The 23,243-nt window shown below is 41.7% G+C and overlaps 1 protein-coding gene across 1 annotated transcript; it reads right to left on the reverse strand.

Moving 5' to 3' along the window:
• Window positions 1–480: 480 nt before the first annotated feature.
• Window positions 481–21,170, reverse strand: scinlb (scinderin like b). The gene is made up of 17 exons (XM_080441011.1): window positions 21,016–21,170; window positions 17,129–17,316; window positions 15,363–15,517; window positions 11,823–11,984; window positions 11,168–11,317; window positions 10,349–10,438; window positions 9,243–9,375; window positions 7,978–8,066; window positions 7,418–7,633; window positions 7,165–7,295; window positions 6,195–6,285; window positions 5,262–5,432; window positions 4,904–5,078; window positions 4,367–4,482; window positions 2,321–2,398; window positions 2,066–2,126; window positions 481–1,241 (listed from the first exon to the last, which is right to left on the reverse strand). The coding sequence occupies exons 2-17, from the start codon at window positions 17,307–17,309 to the stop codon at window positions 1,078–1,080; spliced, it is 2,163 nt and encodes a 720-aa protein (XP_080297137.1). The 5' UTR covers window positions 17,310–17,316; window positions 21,016–21,170; the 3' UTR covers window positions 481–1,077.
• Between the last annotated feature and the right edge of the window lie 2,073 nt (window positions 21,171–23,243).

A 23,243-nucleotide genomic window follows, 5' to 3' on the forward strand; every position in this document is an offset into this window, starting at 1 on the left:
TTCTTGCCGAGACAGATGCTGCTAACAGCAACTAGATCCCATTCTCACTCCCCAAGAGAAACAGACATTCATCCATGATATCATCTCCTGACAGTGAGGAGTGTGGTTCAGACTGCATACTGTAGGAGCAGTGCAGAATGTAGAATGTACAACTTTTCAACTTCAATCTGAAAAATGTTTTATAAAAACAACAACACACTGCTTCAAAATACTGGAGATCTTTTTATTTGAAAGCCATCCACTCTTCCAGCATCAGAGTCCTAAGGTAAACGCAATGTAGATGCCTTATAACCTGCACAGCCACAGAATATGATTTATAAACATACAAATAAAATACATGCAGCTAGTAGCAAAATCTGTCAAAATAAGACAGCCCCTATAAAAGCATAGCACAAAATGATTGGTGACATGAATATATTGCATGAAGGAATTAATTCTTGACACAAGCATTGTAAAGAAAAAATCACTTGGAGGAACAAATTTCAAGTATTCTTTTTAATTGAAGTGGGAGCACACTTTGAAATTAAACCCTTCAAATGAAGTGCATGGCATTACCATCAATACGGCAGTACACAGTTTGACAAATTGCAGTACTCAATTGTGGAAGAACACTAGCTGCTTCTGGTCTATACTACCATAAAAAAACAATACAGAAAGGTGCACAAGTTGATATCATCTGAACACAAGCACAGCATAGTGGAAGAGAGGAGAGGGAAACAGGTGATATCTGATATTGGCTTCTTATCCTATTTCCCCCTGCTGTACACATCTCACTCATTAGGAGTGCTGTGAATATAGACACTGATGCTTTTCACAGCCAATAACGTGTACTGTATGTGCTGTAAACAAAACACAGTAGAGGAACCCAAAACACTACTGATGTGATGGAACCCCTATCTTAAATTCAGCGCGCTGCACTGTGACAAAGTAAAAAGGCAGGCTTCCAAGAAGATAATAGTGCTAAAAGTGATATTGGCACTTAGGGATCTTTGGGGAAAGGGAATACTATTGCCTGAGATGCTAGCCAGAGGGTACGTGGGGAGTTGGGGTGGTTGTAAGAGCCTGGAGGTTTGGTTTTCATTGGAAACGTGCACGGATTCTGTCCAGTGGGTCTGTCTCCCACATCTTGGGATCCCACGCCTGGAACCAGCCAGTGAATGTTGGGGGTTCGTCCCCCTGTTTAATGGTGGAGATGGGCAGCCCTCTACGACCAGAGGGGTCTGAGTCCACATATTCTTTTGCTGAAAGACAGAGAAGAATGAAGACAATAAGAGAAGCAAGTACATGTAAACATTAGTTGCTTACATCATCAGCTGGTTTTAATAGAAATTCTAAACGATGTAATACAAAGCTTTTTGTCCAAGATTCAAGTACACAATTGTTCCTTACTTAAATTAACTTTTTGCTGTTTTCAAATTTGATGCTTTGTATGGTCCTGTTAATGTGAACCTTTCAGTAATATTTAAAAATGATTATCAGTCCTCAACCCTCTACTATAGCCTCCATGTAGAGCCCCTTCATAAACGGCTGCTTTGTGACTCCCATAGTGGGGTGTCTCAGTGTGTCCTGGTGTGCTCGGACCAGTAGCTGGACCAGTCTGGGATGGCACCTTGTTCTCTCAGAGGGGCATGGTTGGCCGGATCACGCAATCACCCAGTTGATGCTGTGGCTTTTTTTTAAGGTAGGGCAGGACTTGTCAGTAGCACTTGTGTGCAGACTTATAAACTTAGAATAAAATCAACCAGAGTAGTCTCCTGTGGAGTAAATATTCAACACTAAAATGGGTCACTAAAGGGACAAACCCATGCAGGACTACTTACAATAAACTGTGAGGCTGCTTTTCCTTATAAAAAGAAAACCCAATTTGGTGACAGTCAATGTTGTTGTTACACATCTTATTGAATATTTGGAGTACACTGATAATACTATCATTAGCTAATGATACTAAACTCCTCTTTCCTTCAAACAGTCTAAGTGGACTGTTACATCTGATCTAACTACTGTATACCCTTCTCCTTCAGTGAAATATTACCCTGGATTAAGGGATGAATTCATTGTTACAAACCGATTTTGGGAGCTCCAGTCTTTTCCTCTGTATTAGCTTCTTTGCCAACCCAAAGGAAGATCTATGAGGAAGATACAAGCATGTAGCATATCATATGCAACCTGTCAACATAAGGCTACACCCCATCTTAAAATGTCTTTGGGCCTCTTGATTACAGAAATAACTCAATGATTTATTCATTCATAGTTGTATTGCTGAGAACACACAAGTGATGCTGATAATAATGATCATGAAGACGATGTGACTTCATCTTACCTGGTCCCAGGTATCCAGGAGCATGACATCATCAGTAGCCAGGTCTGACTGAGTGAAGTCCCCTGGTACCTCCTCCACCTGAGAGACAATTCCAAGGGAAACACTGGTTATGTGTGTGTGTGTGTGTGTGTGTGTGTGTGTGTGTGTGTGTGTGTGTGTGTGTGTGTGTGTGTGTGTGTGTGTGTGTGTGTGTGTGTGTGTGTGTGTGTGTGTGTGTGTGTGTGTGTTTGTGTGTTTGTGTGCGTGTGTAAAAATAATCATATTTGTTTGACTCGGTTCCACAGATAAATATTGTGAAAATAGCAGATCTACAAGCTCGCGAGGCGTTGTGAGCTCCGTTGTGGTCCCGACCCACAGGTTGAGAACCCCTGCCTTACATGTTACATGTCTATGTTGTTGACCACATAATGTAATATTACAGACCTTACAGGCTTATTTGGTTTCCAAAATGCTTAGTGTTGTATACTCTGTCGTGCCTCATTGGTTATGCTGCCCAAAAGATCAGATCAGTAAAAGCTGTCGACACGCTATGACGCAGTGCGTTGATAGCTTGGACATAACTGCGTCACATCAGAGGAAACTAAATGGAGCTACTTCAGAGATGTTTACACACCCCTGAAATCCATTAGAATGGTGGAAATGGAACATAAACGACAAGTAAGACGCGCGAACGCGGTAAGCGAACGCAAAAAAAGAAAAAAAAGAATGAAAAAAAATATAAAAAAAAAAGTAACCAATACATTTTTTTTTTTTTTTTTTTTTAATCTGCGTTAAAAGGAGCATCTTAGAAAAATACAAATTCACAAAAAAAAAACTTGGAATGTTTTTGAACAATTCAACAAAGTGTTTGAAGTGCCTGTTTCACCCACTTCCGGGGGGCGGAGCCAAAATCCGAGGCCGATGTATTTGTTCGTAGACCCCCACTTAGGGGGGGTAGAAAAAGTTTGGGAGCGATTCGGGCACTTTTCATTTAACATGGGGTTTCAATGGGGAGTTTTTAGGAGCCTTCTCCGGGGCGTGGCTTCCGGGGGAAGGGGCGGGCTTAAACGCAACCTTGACAGGTGTGTTCAGTTTTCAAAGACCTTTCATTTGATGTATGGTACGTCTAAATTGGACATTTACTTATCTCAGAGGAGCTGCACACAGGCAGTGCACACAGGCAGTGCACACAGAGACACAACCCAAGCAGGGTTACATAGTAAGCTCCACTTGGTCGGAGGCGCGGCTTCGCCGCGCCTCCTCCCGCATTCGCAATAACAGCCAACGTGAGTACATATCTTTCCTGAAACTGGCCAACTTATAGCCATATCTACTGTATGTGACTGTGCACTGCCCGGCCGGGGGTCGGTCGGGGGATGTCCATGGCTGTAGGAGCGTTCTCGTTACGCTCAAGAGACAGCACAGCAGTGCACAGACTGCACACTTATTTGTAGGCTATACCCAAACATGACATGTCAATCTTCCTTAATAAAACATATGTAGACTAACTAGCAGCAGTAGCCTTGGTCAGGCTGTGTGAGAGCCTGTGCCTTCCGCAGTTGAGCTGCGCTATAAGATGCAAAGGAGCCTAAATGAATGTATCCTACTATTTTGATAAACATTAATTCTGTGCATTTCTCATTTCGGGTTGGGTTTGTGGACCATCATAACTGTATTTCAGCCTTAGGCTACATTGTATAAATTAATTAATTAATTAATTAAGAAAAGAACCCTAAAAAGAGACTCCCGACTCGACGCAGACTCGTGGCTAAAGACTCGAGACTCGACTCGGAATCGACCCTCAAAGACTCTAGACTTGACTCGGACTCGAGGCCAAAGACTCGAGACTCGCTTCGGACTCGAGCTCAGAGACTCGTGGGCATCTCTGGCGTGTGCGTGATTGAATTTCAATGAAGTGCTTTAATTGCTTTTTTACATAGACGTAAAGTAAACCACTCTCCAAACCAAAAAAGGTCATCATATAATCCACAGTTATAGCCTATTCTTAGCAAATTTCCATTACCATGTTAGGTTTAATTAAAAAATCATTCCAATCCATTGGCTTACCGTGAGTCGTCCGGTTTTGTTGGAGCAGCCAAACAGACGTGGAGGTTTAACCATGTTACGCAGACTCTTGGAAGTTTGGTAGTCCTTCTTACCACCCAGGGCAGACCAAAAACCATCTAGAACAAAGAAAGGACATGGATTAGTCACAGGTTTAGGTTTCCTATGGCTGTGAGATGCTACAGAGCTATGAAGCAGCTGCTCCTACTCATTATCTAATGTATTTTCCTAAACCGACCCTACAAAGGTCGGTATCACAACCCCACCCTTTGCATCTTATCTTATCCATATCCTGACTGGAATTAACCTGTGGGAAACAACCGTACACGATTTGACTCAAAGTGTAAAAGTGGAACCAAATGGACCCTTTTTTACACTCTCAGTGTTAAATTAACACTGACAATTTCATTGTGTAGGAGTCGCTTTCACTTACGATGGTGTTGAAGAGTTATTATCAGCATTGTACTATAAAGTATAGATTATGCTTAGCCCCTTCCTATCATGGCTGTTTTCCCGTGTGGGAGCTCTGAGAACACCCACCTGGCTCCTTGCCCTCTGACACGTCGCTACTGCTGCCCCCCAGGAAGCCCACCACATGCTTGGCAGCGTCCATCTCCTCGTCGGTGGCTCCTGCACCGCGCCACACAAACATGGCATCGGGGGCTTTGAGCACAAACACGTCGTTGGTGTTGAGACTGGAAGCACAGGGCTCCACCTGAGGGAACAGGAGGAAGAGCTGTAAGAAGTGGCTGCGAGGACGCACAAATACAAACAAGGTACTGTCATACATGGTGCTGTCAAGTGTTCAAGGATAACCATTAGCCCTTGCAGAACCACACAAACACAGTCCCACACACACACACACACACACAAGCAGACAAAATGGCTGACAGCTGACCTCCACAGCCCGTGTGGCGTTAGAGGAGCTCTGGCGGATGTGGAAGAGGCGCGTGCTGCCCGCCTTGGTCTGGCCTCCCTTGCGTGACGTCCCACCACTGTGGATGATCATGGGTTTGCCCTGGAACAGGCTCATCAGGTGGGGGGGCTCCTGGCCCTGGGTCACTCTCACCTGGACACAAGAGACAAGAAGCTAGATCTTAGAGTTTTAACAGTGGTTCCCACACTACTATCATACTGTTCTGTGACATGATTCTTTTCCCTTTTCTTTAACGTTGGGTGTGAACAACATCAACCTCATGATTGATAGTGATTGTGTATTGACAGACTGAAAGTATCACATTTCACTAGATTGTGCGGTCACTGCGGTTCCACTGTGGGAGGGGGGGGGGGTATATATAACCATAGAATGAATAACATAGTAACACTGCTCTCTGGTGGTCATCTGAGGAATCTCATCTTTTTCTCTCCAATATCTATCTGCAGTGTTTTTGTTCTGGGAGCAGTTTTACAAATAGCTCACTAATGGTTGAGTTTAGAAGAAAAGGGTGAAGACGCTGAAGTCAGCACTCTGGGGCAGCTTCACCTTGTTGGTTTATTTGTTTTTTGTTTTAAACATCACTTCTAGGGTATTTCTATATTTCTTATTGAATTGCACAGATGTATGAAGTAAGAGAGAGCAGAATGAGGGGATGTAATGAGACACAGATCTGCAGGGTTGCTGCTGGCTGTATTGTTTGCATGTTGTGACAATTAAAATAACTTGAGATCATGAGGCAGATTAGAACCCATGATGTCTCTATAGGTCTGTGACTCCATGGTACACACACTAACTTGTTCATCCACTTGCACTTCTCGCCGTGTTGATTTATGAAGTATGACAGACAGACGAGTAGCCTCGTAATAAGGTCTAAGGGCAAAACCAAGCACCAACCTGAACTGGGGATCCTCCCATTGAGTCATCCAGCTTCACTGTCATGAAGGCTGAGGCAGCCAACTCATCCTGGGTGCATTTAATTCCCTGCCTGGAAAACGCATCAAGACACACACAAACACGCACGCATACAAGCGGACACACACACACACACACACACACACACACACACACGCACACACACACACACACACACACACACACACACACACACACACACTCATGGTCTGAATGACATACAGTACATGGGTGTGCACTATACTGTATGTCACAGTGAATTTGGAAAATTCCCAAGGGAATTTGCTAACTCCCTGGTTTTCCAAATTCAAAGTAAAATATACAGTATACGCACATAAAAGCCTTTTCTTCCCAGATAATCATTGCCAACCCCCACCTAATGTGTGCAGTGGTCCCCATCACTGCCAATCTCGACACTACATGCCTCCTCTTTTACATATGGAGTCAGTCACTAGATACTTCATTTCACCTGACAGTGAGGAGTTTCACTGGGAGAGAGTAACGCACACTGAGGTTCACGCTATCTTCCCCAGTTCCCCTCCATGCTCAACAGACGTCACTAGTGCAGTGACAAGGACACAATCCCCTGCCGTCTTCCCATCTATTAACACCCCCAATGTCGGGAAGCGAACTGTGAGTGAGTGTTTTAATTCTATGCCATCTGGACACACATATATGACATCTTAGGGGGATGTAGTAGAAACTCACATACAATAATACATTTTATTTGTAACACACTTTATATTTGAACCAAATCTGAAAGTGCTGTCTTAGGTACATGCATGTACTTAAGACACACACACACACACACACACACACACACACACACACACACACACACACACACACACACACACACACACACACACACACACACACACACACACACACACACACACACACACACACACACACACACACACACACACACACACACACACACAAATCCTACCAGGTGTATATGATCTGCTGCTCACGCCCTCCCAGCCTGTAGCTATAGAGGATAAGATAACAGTCTCCACCATAGAAGTGTCCATAAGAGGAGGCCTCCACAGGCACCTTATCACCTTCCACACGCCAGATCTAACAACAAATGAACAAAACAAAAACTAAATTACATTCTCTCAGGTGATCCAATATTTGATCAATTTTGTCTATTCATGTTTGCACATTTTACGGTAACACACACAGACACACACACATACCTGAACCTTGCCCTTCCCATCGTCCACCATGCCGTGCTGTGCAGCCATGGCTTTGTTAGAGTGTAGGGTGGAGGCATCGAAGGGCACCTGCTCCACCTTCGCTATGCGGCCGATGGTGTAGGCCTTCGTGGGGCCCGTGGTCTCGTCCTTGTCCTTCCAGTCACCAAAGAACTGCTTGAACAGTGTGGTCTCAGCCCCTGCAGGCAGCACTTGGATCTGCAGGAGGGAAATTAAAATAAGAATATTTGTACCAAGTAGATTAGTCATCTGGAGTTTAGCTTTACTGCTGCATTATCATTCACATCACATACAGTACTGTCTAATAGCAAAAGTTTCTTTGATTTTACAGGTTATTATTTAGTGAGCAGTGACCACCTTGTAGCTCCTGATGGGGAATGAAATGTGTACTAAATGTTTATTTACTACTAATTTAAGTTTTCAATGCCTTTTTGGAGAACAGATCTAATTGTTGCGATTCATGCAACATTCATTGCAACAATTCCTTGTTGCAATTCATGCAACAAGGATTTATCTTCTCTGATCTATCAGTGCAACTGTACCTGGGTCTTATGAGAATATCCCTTCTCCTTGATGAACTGCTGGGCTGCTGACATGGCAGCTTTGCGTTCTGATGTGTTGGCTTTAGGACCTGTGAGCAGTCAGATGAAGATGATGCAGTGAGCAAGTCATCATTCTCAGTACACAAAAATATAAATGTATAATATGGAAAAACATATAGTTTCCGGTCCTTGGTTATGATTGGCTGAGCCGTGCTCAAAGCCTTTCTAAAATGCTCAAAAATACTATAAACACACACCTGTGATCACATTAAATCAATATTACTGTGCCCAATTTTTTTCTTCTAAATGTCAGATTTTGTTGGACTTAGTGTCGATGAGAAAAGAGATTGACAGAATAGAATAGGAAGATTGGAAAAAAGAAAGGAGACACTCTGACTTGAGAGAATGAGAGAGAACGCCCGGCCCGGAATATAAAAATATTTATATTTTTGTATACTGAGAATGATAACTTTCTCACTGCACTTAGGCTCTAATGCGGATTAGAGTCCCGTTCCCGACAGCCTTTGCTGCGTGTCTCTCACTGTCTCTCTCCCCCTCTTTCCTGTCTATCTTCACTTAAAACTATCAATAAAGGCAGAAAAGCCAAAATCGAATCTTAAGAGCTGAAGAGCTGGAAAACTCAAGTAATAAAGCCAGGACCGCTAAAATAGACTATGTGGTCTGTTCACTGTTCATCCAGATAATCACCCAAACCTTAACATGCTATCCACTGCGTATGTGTGTTGCTTGCCAAAGTTAATGTTGGTGAAGAATTCCATTGCTTGGCCATATGAAGCCGTGCAAAGGTGGTTTTAGGCAGTCCATTCCATATTGTGCCTTAACTGTTCTAAAATAAGTGTAAACCATTGGGGTGTATTGCTATCATATTATATGCAAATGGCCATATTCACACAGCAGCCATTTTGCTCTTACATACTGTAATACTCAAGTAGAATGAAGTGAGGCGTTCTGAGAAGTGTATCTGGACAAGTTTAGTTTAACATGCCTTGACTTGTATAATTGCACTTGCCCTTGAGTATGCAATTAAGCCTATGTAAGCATGTATTTTCCAGATGTCTGTTTCCATTTTGTTCAGTTGTATAAAGCTAAAAAAACAATTAAAAAAAAGGGCAGTAGCACAGACAGGGGATGATACAGTGAGGGAGGATTGTTGGGGGGGGGGCAAGGAAAAAGTTAAACCCATAACTACGTATATAGACAGCCATTTATCTTCAACTGTTTTATCTGTATTTGTGAAGCCGCACCTTTCCAAACAAACACATTCTTGTCCCCGCCGTTGTCCAGGATGTAGCACTCTTCAGGAGCGAGCATGGCCTGTTTGAATGGACTGGACTGGGCCACTACTGAGGTCTTCATAGAACCAGAAGCATCGGAGATCTACACAACAGAAGAATATCAGAAGCAGATTCATGTAGGAACTTGTCTTGGGCTTTAGTTTACATGCAAACACAAGGGCACAGTTTTAATTCATGTAATTAATTTGTTACATCATGAATAAAAAACATTATTATTTAAATTCATAACCGAGTTCTTGGTGAAAAATGTTTCAGCTCCAGTCTGTAACTGCAGTATAGCACCCTCTGTTGACATAACCTTACCCCCATAACCTTACCCTAACCTAACCTTAATCACATTGATTTATTAGAGTTAGGATATTCTTTCACTCACGCTTTTGGTGCAAAGACTTTACTGTTGGGGTTAATAACTGACAGGCCTATATTTTGATCTATACAAAGTTAAATTGAATTATGGGTTATTATTGAATTATTGGATCTTTGATTGTGTGAAAATTAACCTCATATCTTCATTCATTAGGCCGCAGAGAGTACGTTTTAAAAATAAAACAAGCTAGGGGACATTGGGGACACAGCTCTCTAGCCAGAGACGCCCGGGATGTTTGTGGTCAAATTCACTCTGTTGACATAACCTTGTTCCATCACCAGCTTTGTTTATATTGTGGTTTATTGGACTGGGGATATTTCGTCACTCTGGAAAAAAAAACATTTCTAGGCTTTTGTTTCCTTTGTCACAGTGTGTGACAAAGGAAACTTTATTTATGATGGGCTATGTAATGTTCCATCCGCAGATCACTCTATTTGAACTTATCCATTAAATCAATTATGAATTGTATCATTAATTGCATGAAAATGTACCTTATACCTTCATTCATTAGGCCATAGAGAGTATGGTTATTCTCCAATGCAGTTTTTGCTTTATGCAAATACTGTAGATAGCTCAGAGACAGGAAACGTAAGTGCGGAGAGGGGGAAGGGCATGCAACTCTGCAGTGATATGATAAACATACTATCCGGTCAGTTACTGGCACACCCCCTGCCCTAGTGTCACTCACCATGTAGAGAGCCCCCTTCTTCCTGTTGGAGGTGTCCACCTTCTCGTCGTCTGGGGTACCGGGGGCAAGGGTGGGTTTGGGTCCCAGAGCCTAAAGGGACAACATAAATGATTAGCAGTCATCCTCGCTCCTGCTATTGTTTCCTCATGTGTGTCCTCGGTGTATGGACAAAGTCAACGGTGCATACTTACGTGTGTGTGTGTGTGTGTGTGTGTGTGTGTGTGTGTGTGTGTGTGTGTGTGTGTGTGTGTGTGTGTGTGTGTGTGTGTGTGTGTGTGTGTGCGTGCGTGCACACACGCACACGCACACGCAAGCTGATCTGCGATAAATATGTATACATATTACACACACACACATCTCCCCCTCTCTCTCTCATTAGTTCTCTTGGGGCTTGTTTCTCTCTCATTTGGTGCCAGTGTTTACAATGCCACTATGGCAGAGAGTTGGCACACTGACTGGCACACCATAAAGGACAGCATTGTGTCCACACATTCCCACATTACTAGTACTTGAATGGCCCGGAAATGCATCAACAATGTATACGGCTCTGGCTCACAAATAATCACTTCTGGTGTAAATGCTCTAACGTGCAGTAGAAAGGCTAAGACAAAAGCAGAAAGAGCAAGAGCAAATGAGTGGTGTGTGTGTGTGTGTGTGTGTGTGTGTGTGTGTGTGTGTGTGTGTGTGTGTGTGTGTGACGTGTGTGTGTGTGTGTGTGTGTGTGTGTGTGTGTGTGTGTGTGTGTGTGTGTGTGTGTGTGTGTGTGTGTGTGTGTGTGTGTGTGTGTGTGTGTGTGTGTGTGTGTGTGTACATCATCACCTCTATGATCGCCTGTGGCTCTTCTCCATTGTCGACCATGTGCAGTTTGGCTCTTCCATTCCTCTCATTGTCTCTGATGTCAATGGCCACCTGGGAGGCCTTGAGCCTCTCGAAACGGTTACACTCATTGCCACACCACTGGTAGATGTCCTGCAGGAGAGACGAGTAAACAAAAAGATGTATGAGCAGAGAGAATAGCGGAAAGACACTGAGGATATTAAGTTGTGACTCAAATGTAATCGAAATCCATATCTCAACCAACATGTAGTCACTTGACAGGATTTTATTCATGTTTTACCCTTGTGAGGATCATTGCATAATCCCTCGTAACCCCACATAAATCTCTCTTTCTCTCTCTCTCTGTCTCATTCTTCCTGTCTCTCTCCCTCTACCTCTCTCACTCTCACTCTCACTCTCTCTCCTCTCTCTTTCACTGTCTCATTCTCCCATTCTCTCTCTCACTCACACCACACCACACCACACCACACCACACCACACCACACCACACACACCACACACACACTCACACTCACACTCACACTCACACTCTCACACACACACACACACACACACACACACACACACACACACACACACACACACACACACACACACACACACACACACACACACACACACAGCATATAAAGTTTACCTTTCCCAGGTCAACTATGAAGCAGTCTCCCTGGTTGAAGCTGCCCCAGGACAGGTCCACCTCCGTGGCCCTGATGGCCCTCCGTCCCTTGATGTGCAGGAGCCTCTTCACACTCATGTCATTGGTCACCACATGCTGGAAACCAGATGCCACTCCTCCTTTCTATGAAACAAGGATGGTTCAAGAAAAGATAATTGTCTTTTTCCATTCTGATGGGACAAGAAGGGAAGTCTATGAGGACTAACTATATTCACACCCAAAAGGGGTGGGGGGGATTTCAGGCTGCCATACGACATAAGATCTCCATGTGAATATGGCCCAGTGTAGAAATTAATTCACATCTCTACCATTTTAATCATTCTACATTAACTATAAGCCTACACACAGGGCACAAGTGCTGTTATAATAGGAGCCATGCATGGTAATGTAAACACTTAACACACCAGGGATTGGTTTGAGAGGGGATGTCTCAGCAAGTTATGATGCCAGGGGTTGAAAAAGTTCATGACACAAATGAGATGAAAAGTGTTGCACAACAGCGGTCCCACGCTGTACAACCACAAGGAACACAGGGCCATATAAACAGTAAAATCCTCAGTCTTAATTTAACTCTGGGAGTGTAAAGGTTTTTATGCTCCTAAAATTAAATTAACACTGTTTAGGAATCATCACTCATACAGGTACAAGCAGCAAAATGCAAGTATGTGAGGTCTGCACAAATACTGTGCCACAACAAAATAACAATAACAATAGCAATGGATTTTACTCTGCCGGTATCACACTACTAGCTAATAGCACCCATTAATATTTTATAAATCAGAAATTATAGCACCACTACATTTTAGAATGAAATGGAGTAAAGAGAGTTGTAGTATGCAAACTCTATGTACAGTATATATTTTTTAGGATCTATCTCTATATGCACTAAGGTAATAAAAAGCACATGTTGATGGGACCAATGTCCATTTCATGATACACAGCAGCATGGAATGTTGATGTGACCTAGGGCTGGTAACGGTCTGCCCAGTTAATTGTCTGGGATGGTCAGGAGACATGTCAAAGGTCTCTACGATAGTTTGTTATGATTTGTAATCAATACCACATGTTTAGGACCCCAGATGAATACAAAGCTTCTTGTGTTGTGTAACAGGCTGAGTTAACTAATTTTGTGTGAGTGAGGTGTACCTAAATATAAATCCCTGTATGCTCTATGTTTGTTGGAGAACTCCCCGGACCGGTCCGTGAAAATAAACTGACATAGAGAAGGACTTCTTGACTCCTGTCTACATTTCTTTTATCAGTGCCATACCATGAAGGACTCGATTTATCAGAGTGCTAACATGATTTCAACAGAGGGAATCATGTCTGTTCTGCCATCCTTGGTGAGGCCATTGGACATAAGTATTTACAAAGCATGCAAATTAAATTTGGCAAACAAATACTGGCAGTGTTCCCTAGAAAGTCCTGCCCCGTGTAGGATCTTTCCATTTTCATCGACAACAACCTGGTGGCTCCTATTCCAACTGCCAAGAACCTGAGAGGGAGTGGTACTGGACAGCTGTCCTTCAAGGCACACTTCAAGGCATCACTCACTCCTGTAGTTTCACACTTTACAACATCAAGAAGTTCAGGCACTTCCTCTCCAAGGAGTCTACCCAGCTCCTTATCCAAACATGAGTCATGGCCAGGCATGACTATTTCAACTCCCACCTTGCTGGTCTGCCTGCATCCTTATACTCAAGCCCCTCCAAATGATCCAGAATGCCGCAGCACGCCTGGTCCTTCACCCTCTCAAAATGTAATGTCTCTCTCTCTCCCTCTTTTAGTGCTCACTTCACTGGCTTTCAGTTGTTGTCCTATCCAAATGCCCAAGTGATGACCTGCAATCGAGGGCATGGCACCCACTTATCTTCAGGACATGATGCACCCCTACAACCCTTCCCACACTTATATCCCTTCCTACACCCTGACCAATGCTCCAAGTGCTCCTAGACTATTCTACCTCCTACAGCAGACTCACTTTCCATTTTCCTCCAAAGTCTGAAAACTATCCTCTTCAGATTCTACAATAGCTCACCCCATAGCACTCGATTCCTTGTATCCATTCTCGGACCTATTTTTTGATTGATGCTAGTTATGCTATATGCAGATGTATGTTGGTTACATTTCACATACTGTATGTTACCACAAATGTATTTACAGATAGCATGTTATTTAGACAGATGACAGGTTTGATGTTTACCTAGTATTCTAGTTATTTTTTAGTTTATATTCAGCACTTAATTGTCTTGGTTTTTCTCTACTTGGATGACCATTTACCCTGTTGACTGGGGTTAATTCCATTTACTCTGATCTCGCACTTGTAAGTCACTCTGGTAAGAGTGTGTGATAAATTCCTATATTATGAATTGGAGGACACTAAACACTAACACTGAATCAACTTTGTGTATATATTTGAATGTATAACTTGTCATTTCTTCCTCTTCCAATGCAGGGCTTGTTATTTACCCAAAAGGATAAAGAATCTTGTTTGTATGTGGAGGAGTGGCCATACAGTGCTCAAAATGGAAACCACATCTCATGCTGTCTCAGTGCCTTTCTCCAGAGAAAGACAGTTAAACTTTTCCATGGCAGCGAGTGTTTATTTGAATGGAAAGAATGCCTCCAGACCATGAGGTCAGATTATGGCTCCCTCTCTGTGTAAAGAACACTGGAGAGGGAGAGAATCAGAGGTCGAAAGGAAGAGAGAGAATGATAGGATAGAAAGACAGAAGAAGACAAAAATAGAGAAAAAGAGGTTGTGTGTTTGTGCATGTGCGTATGTGCATGCATGTGCACACATGTGCCTGTGTCTGTGCACAAACAGAACAGAAAACAGAGTTTCCACAAAGCATCATTGCAGAGCAGTAAACAGGGATAATTACAGCCCAAACCAAGGAGGTCTGGAGGTCTTTATGGAAATGTGAAGCAGATGGTGAATGTTACCAAACTAGAATGTTACAAAACTTGTTTTTTTGTTGCAAAATGGCTGTACCGTTGAAGTACGGTAGCTGGCTAGCATGGTAACAGTATTTCAGTCAGTCAGTCAGTAAAATGAAGACATTGAAAAGGAAGTGTTTTGGCTTGGACCTGCGTGAACTTCAGACTACTAAGCTTCATTACTTGACAAAGTTCAGCACATGCTGTTAATCATTAAACCCTACGTATATGTTAATTTTTAGTGGGCCTTAAGTGGGCTTCTGAGATAGATTACAGCCTCCACAGTCCACACCCATTGGAACATTTGTTTCAGTAAGTCTATCTCACCGATCTCTGAATTGTATAAATAATTAAAACTTAGGACAAATTGAGAAAATAGCCAATCTACAAGCTCACAAAGTATCGCTTGTAGATTTGCTATTTTTAAAAATGTTTTCCTATGATGATGTCCCGAAAATAGGGACCCCAGGGTTCATGTAGTTAAAAATCTATATATGTATCTGTTCCATGCACATTGTTTATGCAACCCCATCCACCCCAGGATTGCACAATGAAGCTCACCTGGTACTTGATGCCTGATTTGAAGTGCCCCACGAAGGTAATGGATTCATTGTTCTGGACCTCCCTGAACTGCACTGGCCCACCGCCAAGAAAATCATCCAGCTGCATGGCAAATATGGCAGCTGCCCCACTCTCATCCTGAGAACACTCATCCCCTGGAGAACACAACAGAGAACAGAGCTGAGTCTTCCTGTGAGAATGTATTAAAAAACGACTCTACTCAGCACTGCACATGTGTTGTACATAAAAATAATGTAAGTTGCTTTCAAACTGTAGAGAGCATTGGTCCAAAATATACCCATTGGATGACTTTATCTTCACCCTTTGGAACAAGTTGGGTCATTAAACAGTAAATTGTAGCTGCACTGGTCTCAATGACCGGTCGCAAAGTATCTCTGCAATAAAAGCCCATGAGTCACCCTTAATGCACGTTGACACAGAGACCTTGAACAAAAGTCAACAGCAGCTAGGTTGGAGACACGTTAGATCCATCTACCCTACTGAGATGCCACAGAATGTTGACTAAATTGTTCCAGAATGTTCAGTGACTAACATCTGCCCCCGACAGAGGGATTAATTATGTCTGCGCCGTTTCCACAGTAACAACATTTGACAGACAGAGAACAGGGGCCTGTTCGCTTGGTGGCACCGGGGGAGCGGTACTGTAGACGGGAACAATATAAACATGTAGGGACTGATGCCTTTTTCTTGTGGCTTAACAATGCCTTCAGCAGGATTCCAGATGCGTGAAAGCGTGTACTGCCATAATTATGTCACTTTTAAATGAGAGGTTTCAGTGGAAGTGGAAGGAGAGGGGCTGTAAGAGGATCAAAGCTACAGAGAGTGAATTAAATTGGAATGGCAGTATGGTGAGAGAGGCCCAGGGCAAATGAGGACAAGGTGGCATGGAAAAAATTGTTTGCCTGGCCTGGGGAAATAATTTGTCTGATTGATTTAGTAAGGCTTGAGATCAGTGGTTCCCAACTCGTGATACTCGAGACCCAGAATACTGCTAGTTTTTATTCCAGACATCTAATCAGGGACCCATTTAGACGTGGGAATGGGATGCCAGGTGAAAGCAATTAGCTACCTGGTCAAAAAGTAAACCAGATCTGTCTGCAGGATAAGCTTTTCATTGCATTGTCTACAGATCTGAAGTGAGTGAACAGAAAAGTACAGATCACAGGAGAGGATATGGTGTTTCTTCATGGCAGACTGAGGATGTTTTTTTTTAACAAACATCTAACTTTACAACCTTTGTAGTAACACTTTCTTTTTTTTTCACTATGGATCATCATTAAAGAACAATATGTTTTGCATCTGCAAAACCCCTGTGGACATACGTTTTTAGTTAAGTTGGTGTGTGAGCATTCCTTTTGTCTTTGAAGATATGCTGACACACAGAAGAATTTCACACACCGTTGTAACTTTTCTAGCGGAAAGTTACAGCAACCTTAGTTAAGACAGAATCGAAATGTGATGCAAACTGCTAGCCACTTCCTAATCTGAAATGGGCATATGTGGCAAGGAAGTCAACTTCCACTTCTTGGTCTATCCGCATCGCTTGCAGTATGAGCAAATAAATACGGAAAAGATAAAACGATGAAGCAGAAGTTAGCTCCTTTCACCCCAGGTGAGATGCTGACTTCTGAACAAGAGGTGGCAGTCTATCAGGCCTATTTATCTATTTATCTATTCAACACACCAAAAAATCCGTTGGAGTACTTGCATCTGTGTTGTGAATGTGTACATGTCAAATGTCTTACCCAGCCACATGTGGATGTAGTGGGAAGGTGCTGGGGTGGTGTAGAGCAGTACGTATGCATCTCCGGTGTAGAAGTTGCCATACAGAGCCTTAGGAACCGGTTTCAAGTCCATGTTCTCAATACGCCACACCTGCAGACCTGGCTCCTTCCCAGCGCCCGCAAACTCCTTATGGGACACCATGGTGGCTCTGAGAGGCACGGAGGAGAGAGAGAGCGAGGGAGGGAGATAAATTAGGTGGTGTATACTATACACTATTCAAGTATTTTGTCATACTGTATCTAACCTGTGCAATTTTTGTTTACAAATCCTAAAAGGCAAACATTAATGTAATCATCATGTCAATCACACAATTAAATCATTAATCACAATTAACGACAATTAATCATTAATTAAAATGTCATGATCGTGACAGCCTTAAATGAAATATGGAGGGGGAAAAACTAGATGTAGAAAGATGGTGAGCAAACAGAGGGAGACAGGGAGAGAGAGAGGAAGTCGATACTACTACAAGAGGAACAGAGTGGGATATTCTAATGGATTTCCCATGCATCCCATATACAGATCTGTGCTGCAATTGTAATACTGTAATAAGATAAAGCGTAAAGAGAGAGATAAAAAATGAGATGATGTTAGATGGAATGCATGACATAAAAAGACATATTAACACCCCTAGCTGTAAGGAAGTTAACAGCGATAAGAGTCGTAAAGTTTTCTGGACAGGGCTTTTGTTGATGTGGTTGTAGTTACAGATAGGGGGTATAAATACATGTGTTATCTTGACATGGGGAATCCTACCATAGAAGGTAATGAGTGTGTAAGTAATGATTGTCACAACTACACAGGCTGGTTAATTCATTCATTATTTGTCACATACTGTTGCTGTCACATTTCTTATGATCCAAGTCTAAACATTATAACTGTCTTGTTTTACCCACAGAATCAGATTAATTACTTACTCAGATTAGTTAGGGTGATGTTAAGTTGAAGCTGTGCATCTCTAAATACTCGACATTAATTTAAACAGGACTGGACTTTCCATAATTTGCTATTGAATAAAACTTTCGTGGGCAGATTTAAAATCCGTTTTTGTCAGGCATGCACTCACAATTGGAGGAATTTTATATTCAATAAATGTATGGCTTTACCACATTACTTGGAGGTTTGAAATTGTCTTCTTGAGAATACTTAGTCCAATAATAGGTCTTTAATAATTATTTTTCTTATTTCTATTAGTGTATCGCTACATAGACTTTATTTAATAAATATGCCATTGATTGAAATTCTTTATTAGGAATAAACCCTTGAGATGTAGTATCTCCTTTTTGAGGGGGTCCAGTTATGTCCTATTAATAATAATAATAATAATAATAATAATAATAATAATAATAATACATACGCATGCGCTTTTCTAGGTACTCAAAGTCGCCTTATCCAATTTTTTGAATCAATACTGATATGGTAGTTTATGGCTTACGTGGGTGGCTTCCTTCCTTGAAACAATAAATGTAAGTTGGTATGTCAGTGTCTTCAATATTAATAACAATTGAATGGCATCAAGAATATGTGGATATGAGCTAATGCAAAAAAGAAAAAGAAAATATAAGCAGCATTTAATATGAATCTACATCATTTGTATGGCTGTCGAGGAAACCAAGAACTGTTTGTTGTTGATAATTGTAGGTGAGGTACTGCAGATTACACAGTTGAACACTGATACCACATTCTATAATCTACCTTAAATCCCTATTCCCTACATAATCACCACACGCTTACATAGTCACTTGGCACAGTCGATATTTGCAACTTGCACATGGCTGAATAATAGACCGCCGAAGTCTGACGTCATTTACACATCCTTTGTTTGTCTACCTGGTTCGCAGTTTTCCACCCCCGTTCTGAATCCCATAGACGTATTTAATATCGCGTCAAATAAGAACTGTGTTCCAAAAATAAACAAATGACCACGGCGGGTTGACTCTTATGGATATGAAGCATCAACTGACGGTGAGAAAACGCTAATGTTACTTCCGCCAAATTAGTTACATTTTCGCCAGAAACAGACTGTATCAAATATAAGTGACTGACTATCATAAACTATACAGAACCTCCTCCCTGACAATAACGCCGACACGCGGTGTTTATTTTTGGACCACAATTCTTATATGAGACGATTCTAAGATGACCCAATGTTATTCTCCATAGAGAAATTACTTCCGCAAACCTGGGGATGAACGAGTGACGTCAGGACTTCGGTGCTCTATTCACTATTGATACATGGGTAAACACAAATTAATCTAGACATCTAATCTAGACAATTAAGTACAGGTATTAGTAGTAAATCTAACTGTCTAACTGCCACAGTAACTTAGTATCACTGTCACTTAGGGCCAATGTGAAATGGCTGGGCGTTTAATTTCAAGTTCGTGACGAAAGGGGAGTCACAAACTTTTTTTTGGCTGGGGCCGGAGGACAAATGGCCCCTGCCCATGTATGACGAAATGGGACGTCACAAACTTTTTTTTGGCTGGGGCCGGAGGACAAATGACCCCTGCCCATGTATGGACGAAACAGATACAAAGCCTCATGTAAGCCCGACCCCTTGGGTCTGGCAACAAAAATAGGATCTATAGATTCCTATGAGAATCCGGTAAGAGTGTTTCGATGTTCCAAAAGAATCCTATAGGATTCTGAAAATTGCTTATAATTTCTGTCACCTCTATCATAATGTTATGAAATCCAATTAACATGTTCTCCCTACTGGAAATGCTATGTGGGCTATAGAATTAAAAAGCATTTGAGTTTGAGATTTTTTTTAAATTTAAACCAGTGGTTCTGGATGCCCATATATGGGCATATACTGATGACATCAGCGATCTCCATATATGGGCATAAAAGGGACAAGGACTGACAAATAGATACAGAGATCTCCATATATGGGCATATTGGTCGGATCAGCAGTGCAACATATGTGTGAGGGCCTCATAGCAGCAAACTCTACGTGAAGGCCACCAAAACATTGACACTGCTATTTTCATATCATCATATTCATTTGAAAGAGGTGACGCCTGAATATGTGACAGCACAAGTAGGCCTATAGCCCTACATTGTATTTTTAATTCACACGTTTAGGCCTACTCTTGAAATTGTAATTTGGCAAATGCAGCCTAGGTTCTGGGCAGGGCCAACCCATAAAACTAAAATTAATTACATTTGCCTCAGCTGTGGTTTTTGTAGCCGCATGAGTAGAAGAAGCAATTTGTTCAGCTCTAAATTTGTCTTTCAGCTTTGTGGTCGTCCTTGCAACACATAAATAATATCGAAACTGAAATCTGCGGAAAATAGAACAGAGAATGGAATAGAATAGAATAGACGTGCAAGTGCTCTGCTCTACAAGTCTATACTTTGAACTCGTTCGCTCTTCTTTTCTCCCTCCCATGGCTGTTACGTAATAAATCCAAACTAGTGTTGTCGCAATGATTCTCATGTCAGCAGTTACTATGTAGACATAAACAAATGTGTATTTTCCTCCACATCGTATTGTAAAACATTTTAAAGTATTATAAAGATAACGTTTCTTTGCCCTGTTTCCGCTATTCTATGCGAAAGAGCTGCATGCATGAATCAGCGTAATGAATGCAAGGCGGGCACAGCTGGAAATGAAATCATTTGACATTTCTTCAACTTTTACCCAGAATCGTCTATGTGCACAAAACATAGGACTATCAGATATCTTTTCCAACGTTTATTAAAACAAGGAGGTTGCGTATGGTAGGCTATTTGGTGAAGATGTATTTAAGAAATTGCTGCAAGCAAATTTTTCGAGATAAAGTACACTAAAACTGAAAAGTCCCCCAAAAAATGCGTTGAATAAACAGACGTAACTCACAGGTTTAGAAGATGCTTTGCAGAGTGGTGGAGACTGAAGAGTAGATCTGAGGTGGAAGATAGACGGCAGATGTGGAAGTGCTTTCAGGGCTTTGCTGCCTCAGCGTTGGCTGCACAGAGGGGGAGTGTTCAGTCTGTCTAATGGAGGAATATAGAATATTGATTGGTCGATTGTATCTTTGAAGATGCAGCTCTTACCAAGTCCCCAGACAGAAAACGAGAGGCAGAGAAAGAGGCAAAGTGGCTAATGGTTTCAAATATCACCTCATGTCATGCACATCTCAAGGCCAGTGGTGTAAAGTAATTAAGTACATTTACTCAAGTAGCCTACTGTACTTAAGTACAATTATTATGTATTATTTACTTTAGGCTATTTGAGTATTTCCAATTTTCAATAGCTTACTTGTAGACTAATTATACTCCACTCCATCTCAGAAGCAAACATTGTACTTTTTACTCTACTACAATTATTTCAAAACATTAGTTACTAGTTACTTTGCAGATATAAATTATTAGGCTATATTATAAAACATACATTAACCACTTTAGCCCTATTTTATACATAGGCTATTTGAAAATCTACAGATCTACAAGCTCACAACGTGATCTGCTATTTTCAAACATTTTTGTACTTTTACTTTTGGTAGCCTACTTTAAGTATATTTCGATGACAAAACTTTGGTACTTTTAATCAAGTAAGTGACTAAAAGTTAACAGCGAAATTAGATGCACACTGGTGAGAGAAAGTGACAGTGGTGGACAGTAACGGAGTAAATGTACTTGAGTACAGATTCTGAGGATCTGGGCCGTGCTTAGGGATCAGGAGGCCTTAGGCAAACCCCAGTATGAGGCCCCTGGGTCCGGAGTCGGGACCCATATCTGGGTTGCGGACCAATTTCTCCTACATTTTGTTTTTAATTATTTCAAAAGATGAATTTTTTTTTTACAAAAATGAAAAAAAATGTCATGAAACTCAAACGTTTTTCAAAATAATGTTATTATAAAAGAAAAGTAGCGAAAATATTCAATCGAGCTAAAAGTTTGGAATAGGATAGGATCTCACAGAATAGGAAAAAGGATACAGGTCAATAATGGAAGCAATGACAAAAAATACAATGTATTTTCATCCTTCCTCTTCCGTTTTTTTAGCACCGCTGTCGTGGTGTCGTTTCATCACCAAGTAGCTATTAAAAAAGAAAAGGTGATAGTGTAAGTGATACCTACGCAAACAGTTGTCCAAATTGAGGATTTGTTGTGTGTTCTGGAAAAGAAAAAAACAGTGTAAGTATAACATACACAATTCATATTTGTATATATATGTCACAGGGAAATTGGCATTCCAGGGAAATTGAAAGAGTCGAATCAGCGCTGTCCGAGTTGTGAACCGATAGGGGGAGAATAGATATTTTCATGGGTTACAGTCTATGGTTACTATCTAGTGTCCACGACGACACACATGTGTGCGTGTGTGCGTGTGCATGTGTGCGCATGCACACACGCACGCACGCATGTGCATGCGTGTGGCTTGCATTCATTGCCCTCTAGCGTTGGTTATACAGAATTGCCTGGGTGGGTGGTAAAAACAAGCGCTCCTTTTTCAATTTCCCTGGAATGCCAATTTCCCTGTAACATATATATATATATTGAACATAGCTCTATCACTCTATCATTGTTAAAGAGCTTTTGTTAAGTAACAGTAGCAGAAATATTGAAACATATCAATAACAGTGAACATAGTTACATAGCCAATCTGAAAATACTACAATTAACAAATGTCAAACAATGTAAAAACGTACCTTGTAGCTTTGCAAACGCCCAGGAAGGAAGAAGTTGCTCTACAGACAGTAAGACTGTTTGAGTGAACTACAAATTCCAGGTTCTTCTTCGCACACCTTTTAAAGGCTATGTGCAAGGTAGATGGCTGCTCCCATTGGTCGATTCAATCTATCTCTTTCTCTCTGCCAATGGTGGCCCCACCTCGGATTCAGGAGGAAACCCAGCGGAAAACTCGACACCCGTTCCGCTGGTTTTGGTGTCTGGTCGGACTGGCCAGACCTGAATGACCTCTGTGTGATGACCTCTGACCGAGGTCATTAAATACCAACCACTTCTACATACCATCTCAGAGCTGGGCTATAGGTGCAGACTATTTGTTTTTATATTTGGCAGCCTAGGACCTACCCACAGACTGGTTGTTAGAGGGTTCCAACAACTTGGGATGCCCAAAAA

This window comes from Gymnoscopelus braueri (assembly GCF_963280865.1).
Source record: "Gymnoscopelus braueri genome assembly, chromosome: 10".
NCBI lineage: Eukaryota > Metazoa > Chordata > Actinopteri > Myctophiformes > Myctophidae > Gymnoscopelus > Gymnoscopelus braueri.